General features: G+C 30.5%; 1 protein-coding gene and 1 long non-coding RNA gene across 2 annotated transcripts; one reads left to right on the forward strand and one right to left on the reverse strand.

The window, feature by feature from the left end:
• The first annotated feature begins 1,246 nt into the window (after positions 1-1,246).
• Positions 1,247-2,449, forward strand: LOC121208499 (uncharacterized). The gene is made up of 2 exons (XR_005903593.1): positions 1,247-1,751; positions 2,101-2,449. It is a non-coding gene; the product is annotated as an uncharacterized lncRNA (long non-coding RNA).
• A 186-nt stretch (positions 2,450-2,635) lies between these two features.
• On the reverse strand, positions 2,636-4,198 carry LOC107897870 (CBL-interacting serine/threonine-protein kinase 7). Its single transcript, XM_016823456.2, has one exon. It carries the CDS (start codon positions 4,143-4,145, stop codon positions 2,796-2,798), a length of 1,350 nt encoding a protein of 449 aa, XP_016678945.1. The 5' UTR covers positions 4,146-4,198; the 3' UTR covers positions 2,636-2,795.
• Positions 4,199-8,423: the final 4,225 nt, after the last annotated feature.

The following is an 8,423-nucleotide window of genomic DNA, read 5'->3' on the forward strand; positions in this document are numbered from 1 at the left end:
GGATTATGTCGTTACTTGAATTAAACGAGAAAAACCGAAACCCAGTAAGTTAGGGCACAATTTTCTCGAATTGTCTAAATACGAAACTTGTTTTATTTTAGAAAACACAATTATATGCATCGAGTAAAGGACCAACGTAATCATAATCACATGGTGAAATGAGAAACAAATCGCAGGATTAACATGCATAATAATAATAACAGAGGTGGTGATATAAACAATAATAATGACGAATAATGTAAATTTGCAAATATATTGAGATACATATGAATAAACGAATAAACATAATGCCTAAAGCGTAATAATAACGAAAATATGAATGAATAAGAAACGTAAATAACTAAGTAATGAGAAAATAAATAAAAATAATAATAATAATAATGCAATGATAGTAAGAAAGAAAAAAAAGTGATAACAATAATATGTCAAATAATAATAATAATAATAAATATAGTAATGATAATAGTAAGAATATACAATATATAGTATTAGAGGTAAATACATAATACATACATATTAGAAATAATCATAATATTAAAAACAACTATTAATAGCTATATAAATAGATATATAGTAGTACTATATACATGGTATAGTTAAAAAAACATAAACATAAGATAATATGAGAAATAAAAATATATAAATGATATAGTATTAAGGTATATGCATAACAATAAAAATACAATATTAAAAGATATATACACGTAATATAAAAAATGTATATGTATCAAAAAATATATACATAATAAAAATGCAATATTTGAAATATTTACATAGTATATACATGCTAAAACTAATAATAATGTTTTAAAAAAATAAATATTAATGATATTACATAGATACATACATATATATTAAAATGAATACATGATAATACTAAAAGTATGTACACAATATATAATATATTAATTATATATATATAATATTTATAAAAATATATACATGGTATAATGTTAATATGTATATGCATAATATGGAGTATGATATAGTATTTAAATGTGTATATATAAAATATATATTAGGAATAATAATAAAAAAACAACTATATGAATATATATAAAATATATGTAAGTATTAATTAAAACTCAAAATGTCTAAATAATAGTAAAATATGCTGATAATAATAATACGAAAGTAGTAGATAGAATAATAAATAATATTTAAAATAAAAAATGGTAAAAAATAATATAGGAACCACATTAAATCTAAAAAGGGACTAAATTCGAAAAAAATATGAAATTTTGGGGCCGATTTTAAAGAGAAATAGAACAAAATGGACCCATTTGAATGCACGTACGACTGTAGAGGGCCAAAAGGGCAATTTACCTGAGCCCTTAAAACAACGCCGTTCGAATGCGGGCCAAAATGAAACCAAAAATAAATTTTAAGGTGAAATTGAAATAAAAAAATAAAAAAAGACTAAATTGCGAGATCAGGAAAAAGCGGAGGGGCCAAAAGCGCAAATAACCCCTCCGCTTAAAAAACACGCGAATCTTCTGCAGAGTGGGTTGGGTCCTCAGGTTGGTGCCGGAACGGCGTCATTTTGGTGCTGTGAGTTGAGCCCAAAACGGCGCAGTATTGTATCACTATATAAACTCAAATTTTTTTTTAAAAAATTCAGTTTTCTATATTCCTTTAAAAAAACAGAAAGCAGGCCCCTCAGCTCTCTCTCAGCCTCAGGTCTCTGTTGCCGGACCGGTCACCGTCCTCCGCGCCGGCCACCATACACGGTGGCCGAAAATCGCCCTTAGGTAATTTTTTCCCCTTTTTTTATTTTTTTATTATACTCAATATATATGTGTATTGTTTTAATAGAAGGGATATTATACGTACAAACAAATTCGAAAAGAAAATTAAAAATGAAAAGAAAAGTGGATAAAACTTCGATTCAGTCTTCGATCTGTTTTGCTGCGGTTTAGAGTTAGTGTTTGAGTCTGTTTTTGATGTTAATCTTCTTTTTGTATTACGAGAAAATGAAAATCAAGAACCAAAAAAAAAAGAACCCCTTACACTCGATCCCTCTGTGGTTTTTATAGCCCCTTTTTTACAAGTGTTTTCTCCTTTCTTCTGCACACTGTCCTTTCTCTTTTAATGCTGCAGGCGAATGACGATGGAGGCATGTACCACTTGCACTGGAGATGTGATTGGGGGCGGTGAGATTAAGTGATTTAGGGTTTCAGATTTTGAAACTCTAAATTTGGGCTAGTTAGATTAAATTGGGGTTAGAGTCTGTTTGGTTTTTAGGGGTTATTTGGGCTTTGGGATTATTTGGTTTAATTTGGGTACGGGTCTGGGGCCAAACGGATAGAAAATCTATGTTTCAACAAATGTTACATTGTATGATAAAGAAGACATCGTGGAGAGGGATAACTTTAAACTCAAAACATGCTGGTTTTGATTTCTGCCATCCCTGTTTCTCTTACATTATTACATTAGATTTACAACTCTACACTCAGAAGAACAAGTTCTGGCTTTCAAAACTCACACAACATTTTCCTGTTTGTGAAATTTAGCTGTTAATCCACGGTTTTTTTTTATCAACTTTTATGTTTCAGCTTCTTCCCTGTTTCTGGAATTGATTCCAATTTTATCAGTTCTGCAAAATCTATGGAAAGTTGCCAAGAAATCAACAAAATAATAATAAATTATTCAGCTGCTGAAATTATCACTATAATTTTCATCTTTTATATCTATCTAGATTCAGACCAAATAGAATAACTAATGAATACAACAAAAGTAGGGGAAAGAAAGAGGGAAAAAAAAACCTTCCATGTACATTACCAAACAAAACACCATCACCCTAAAGCACCATTATCCCAAGAAACAAAAACGTCTCCAAGGCCGGCTTCCAGATCCACCCACTGCCCTTCCTCAAACTCTGCCCCACCATCCATCACCTTAATCTCCACCAATACAAACACCTCTGCCACCTCTACCACCTCCACCACCACTACCACCCTCCCTTTCCCTAACCCCATAAGCCCTCTTTTCCCTCTCTCCACTCTGTACCCCAATCTCTCCCCTACCTCCCTAACCCTCTGCATTACCCCATTCAGCTCCATTGAAGTTGTATACCTCCTTTCCTTCCTCTTATTATCCCCTCCTTCTAAAAGCCCTGACAAATCCAACCCTGAAGACAATGCTATTATATCAAAAGCATTAACTCCATTACAAACCATATCATGTTTCAACTTCCTGTCATGTAACAAACTTTCTTGTTGGCTGTTTGATGATGGAAACGCCTTTGAAGTTCTCTTAAACCATGAAGTTTCCATTAACTTGGCTATGCTCATTCTTGTGTCGGGGTTCGGGTCTAAAAGCTGCCATATTATAGCTTTTGCTTGCTTTGATATCCAAGATGGAAATTGGAACTCCCTTCGTTGAATCTTTTTGTACATAGTCATCAAGTTACCATCATCAAATGGTAAATAACCTGCCAACAGAACAAATAAAATGACACCACAAGACCAAGCATCCGCCTTGGAACCCTTATACCCTTTTCTCCGGACAACCTCAGGAGCCGTATAAGCCGGCGTTCCGCAAGCTGTATGCAGAAGACCGACGTCGTTTAGCTGTTCTGGTAGAGCCGAGAGACCAAAGTCCGAAACTTTAAGATTTCCACTTTGATCTAACAACAGATTTTGAGGCTTCACATCACGGTGGGCGACACCGTTTAGGTGGCAGAAGTGGAGAGCGGAGACGAGTTGGGAGAAGTACCTACGTGCGGCGGATTCAGTTAATCGGCCACGGCGTAACACTTTGGAGAAGAGTTCACCACCGGAGGCTAGTTCCATGACGAGGTAGATCTTGGTCTTTGAGGCCATCACCTCGTGGATTTTAAGAATGTTCGGGTGATGTTGTAGGCGGCGCATAGCTGAAACTTCCCGGATTATCCTCGGTTCCATGGCGGCATCTACTGTTTTCGTTTTGTCTATGATCTTGATCGCCACAACGCTGTTATTGTCCTCAAGAGAAGTTGCCTCGTGAACTTTTGCAAAGCTTCCACGGCCTAACAACCGACCCAATTCATACTTACCTAAAAGTATACTTGTTGGTGTTTTAGTACGGCTGAGTGTCGGTATCTGTGGTGGTGGCGGCGGCGGAGACGACGGTGGTGGTGGTGGAAGTGGAGCCACTGACGGCATGGTGTATGGCGGCGAATAGGGAGTACCACAACGAGGTTGAGGTAGACGGTTAGTTGGTATATATAGTGGGGGGAAGTTTGGTTGGCTTCTCGCTGTCAAAGACTAAAATCTGGTGGGACTTTCCTTCCTAAACTACCCTTTAGATCTAGTATAATTTGATTCTTGTTTTGATTGGAAAATTAGGTTAAAATATACTTTTAAGTCCTGTACATTTTGTATATTTAAAACTTAGTTCTTTTACATTTAAGAATTTTACATTTAAGAATTTTTTTCCCTCCATTTTTTAAATTTCAATTCCAATTGCTAAATTAGTTAGTATGACATTTTGACTTTTAAGAAATACTTATTTAGTAGTCATGTAATAAAATAATGATTTGTAATTAACCTGAATTTAACGGAATAACTTTGACCAAGTCAACAATTAAACATGCATTTTTATATCTGAAAAATAGAAAAATTAAATTTCTTAAAATAAAAGTAGGGAATTAAATTTCAAATATGTAAAAAGTAGATAGGCATAGAACATATTCAACTTAAAAACTTTCACTTATTTTTGATTAAAATTGCTGTTACTCTTCATACTTAAAAAAAAAAAGAAGAAGAAGTAAGATTCAATAATTAAAAAAGTTAAAAATAAAGTGTTTTTACTTTTTTAATTTAAAAATCTTACTATTATTATTAATATTTTTTTGTTAAAATTTATTAAATTAACATGGTAATTAAGTTGTCCTCACATGATTATAATTGATGAAAAACAAATATGTTAAGTTTTTGATGAAAATTACTATCCGCTTTAATGATTGGATTAGAATTTTAAAATTAAAAAAAAATAAAAAATTTAATTTTTAACTTAAAAGTATAATGACCGCATCTTAAATTTTATAAAAATATAGGGACTAAATATTCTTTAAATTTTTCGTTGCAAATTCCAAATGGGTCTCTTTTATTTTGCCTTCATAAACCATCCAACAGTTGTGTCCGGAATAATTGAACTACAAGTACTTTTCTTTATCTTTTTCTTTTCTTTTATTAGAGTGAGAAATGTTAAAATTTCACATCAACTTTTATCTAATATAATATATTAAATTTGATTTAATAATTATACACATAAAATTTTAATTTTAATATAGAAAAATTATCTCATACACAATTTGTAAAATTGATTTAGGGTGTGACGATTGTATTATAGAATATAATAAAAAAATATAAATATAAATATAAATAAATTCTTTAAACTTCATAAAGAATGTATGAAATAATTACTATTCATGAAACTTTAATTTTATTTTAAGAAAACAAATATAAGCCTTTGCTTAATAATAATATTGAGGTCTTAAAGAATTCTAATATCTTAAATTTAACTCTATGTGTGAGTTGTCTCCAAATTCTCTTTGAATTAGATCTTCTTATGATATAAGTTAAGATATAATTCAGTTATCAATTTTATTATGTTTTGTAATAATTTCTTTTAGCTATAATTATTTAAAAATATGTATCATGAATGGTGTAAACTGAAATATAAATTTAATAAATTCAAAACAATTTAAAAATACGTATCACTCAAGAATAATGGTCTTTTTATTACCAAAACAATAATACTTGTCTTTTTCTGTTTAAAAGAAACTACCCACTAATCAACTTTTTAATATAATTTTTATTTGTTTTTTATTCATCGCATAATAGTGTGTTATAATTAATTTAGTTTTAAAAGAAATAATCCATGTTGGTTGCTTCGACTATTCAACTTTTTGAAATAATTTGTTGTTTTTATATATATATAACTCTGAAGTAATCTCATTGATATAGGAACCCTAAATCTAGACACCAAAAGGGGTAGTTTGGTCGATAAGGAGAAAAGTTAAGGAATTGAAATTGAGTTAAATCATATCAAATTAAGCATTATCTTGTTATGAAGGAGTGTGCTTTTAAAATTGTTCAAAAATGATTAGATTACAATTATAATTATAATAATAATAATAATTATTATTATTATTATAAAATAATAAAATATAGGCACCTATAAATCAATTTCTTAGCATGTGACTATATATATTTAAAAACTGTATGTAGAGAAAAAGAAATTTTAGTAACGCAAATGATATGTTTTTTGAACTTTAAGAACATCACATGTGATGAAATGAAAATAATCAGAGGCAAACATTAAATTGGGATAATAATCATTTCCTAAGTCCTGATATGAGCGGTGGATTGTTTTGGTACGCAAAAAAATTAGGGCAATGGTGAATCAATTAATAAATACGGCAACTTACATTGGTAGGGCCTTAATTATTAGTATTTGTTTTGTCTTACAAAATATTACTTAATTATTATTTTTTTTCTTTTATTTTTTTCTCACAAACCTTTAGATTGTTGATGAGAAAATGACATAACAATTTTTAAAATTGACATAATAGTAACTTTAACCCTCAATATTTATACATTGTATCAATTTAATCTTGATTCTTACAAAATTTGCCCTCAGTGTTTATACATTGTGTAATTTGATCTTTCTTCTTTTTTTTTTCAATTTTACTTTTCTTTGCAACTCTTTCACCTAAAAAGCTAAAAAAAAATCTATCAATTAAATTTTATCAAAAATATACCAAAAATGTAAACACTCGAAAATCCAATATAATAATTTTTATTTTTTCTCATTCTTTTAAAATTAACCCTTAACGTCACAAGTAAAAGTAAAATTGCAAAAAGAGGACTAAATTACACAATGTGTAAATGTCGAGGGTTAATTTGACACAATGTACAAATGTTGATGGTTAAAGTTGTTATTATACCAATTTCAAAAGATGTCAAATTATCTTTCGTTAATAATTCAATGGCTAGTGACCTTAAAAAAATTCAAATTGTTAAGTGACTGAAAAAATTCAAATAATTAAATAATTATTTTATAACTTTTCATAATTTAATAATTAAAAATAATTTATTAATAATTAGATGATTATAATCCAGTTTACTCAATAAATAAATTGGAGCATTGAATCATTTATAGTCATGTCTAATTTTGCTACCTATAAAGTGGCAAGCATCGCTGCCATTACGCTTGTAAGAAAATAAATTAAAAATAATATATTAGGAAATTCTACCAAAAACTCTTACAACAAAGCTAAAAAAAAAACTTACCATAAGCTTCAAAAAATAGGAGCCTTTAGATTGAATCAAAATTAATTGTAACTGTTGAAAAAAGGGATAAAGCCAAAACAAAATCGGAAATCACCGGTTATGGTAAATTCACTAAAGGTCAAAAAAGAAACAGTTGTAGGTTCAAAAATAATTCTTCACCAAGCTGCCATTCCTCGTTCCTTCTCTTGACCAATTCTTGTCGGCCTTCCTTCCAACACATTCTGGTCGATACCACTACCGTGTTTGCTGCTTTCCAGCGCTGGTCAAAGCCAACTGCATCATCAATGCCATAGGTTCCATTTAAGGCAACATTTTATGCCATCAATGCCATAGGTTCCATTTAAGGCAACGTTTTATGCCATCTCATGCTTTCATCTTCTTCGCCGCAGTTCTAACCGATCCCAGTGGACATCTTCGCCTTGTCTATGACTTTCCGACGACTAACGAAGTCCACTTCCTTGTTAGTGTCGTAGGTTCCAATTGGTGCATTTTGGTCGTTCCTCTTCTTCACCATGGGACGATCTGTAATATCCTGAATTAGGGCTTAATCGGAATAGTGGTTTCGTGACCACAAATCCAAGATAGAAATAATAATTTTATAATTATTTTGATGATTATGATATGATTGCATGATTGTGTGAAAATTTCGTGATGAAATTCTATGCCTAAAGTGCTTAAATTGAAAGTAGGGACTAAATCGAATAAGTTGCAAAACTTGCATTCTAGAAGTTTTTAGTATGAAATTGTTTTGGAATATTAATGAGGAGGTCTTAAATAGAAATTTGACCAGTTTTAAGTTCATGGACAAAATTAGGACATGGAAGGAATTTTTGGAAAGTTTAGTAGTAAGGGTATTTTGGTCATTTAGTTATTAAAATGAATTAAAAACAAAATTAAAAGCCAATTTTTGTCCATCTTCTTCATTAGGCCGAAATTTCAAGGGTTCTCCATAGCTAGGGTTTGTTTCAAGCTTCCAAGCTCCATAGTAAGTGATTCCAAGCCCTGTTTTTAATGTTCTTTACGTTTTTAGAATCCCGGTAGCTCGATTAAGCTTATGTTAGCAATAATTAAACCTAGGGTTTATATTTGGAAAAATACCCATAGGTGAAATTTGTGTATTTTGATGTTTTATGATAGAATATG

The sequence above is a fragment of the Gossypium hirsutum genome, chromosome A10 (assembly GCF_007990345.1).
Source record: "Gossypium hirsutum isolate 1008001.06 chromosome A10, Gossypium_hirsutum_v2.1, whole genome shotgun sequence".
NCBI lineage: Eukaryota > Viridiplantae > Streptophyta > Magnoliopsida > Malvales > Malvaceae > Gossypium > Gossypium hirsutum.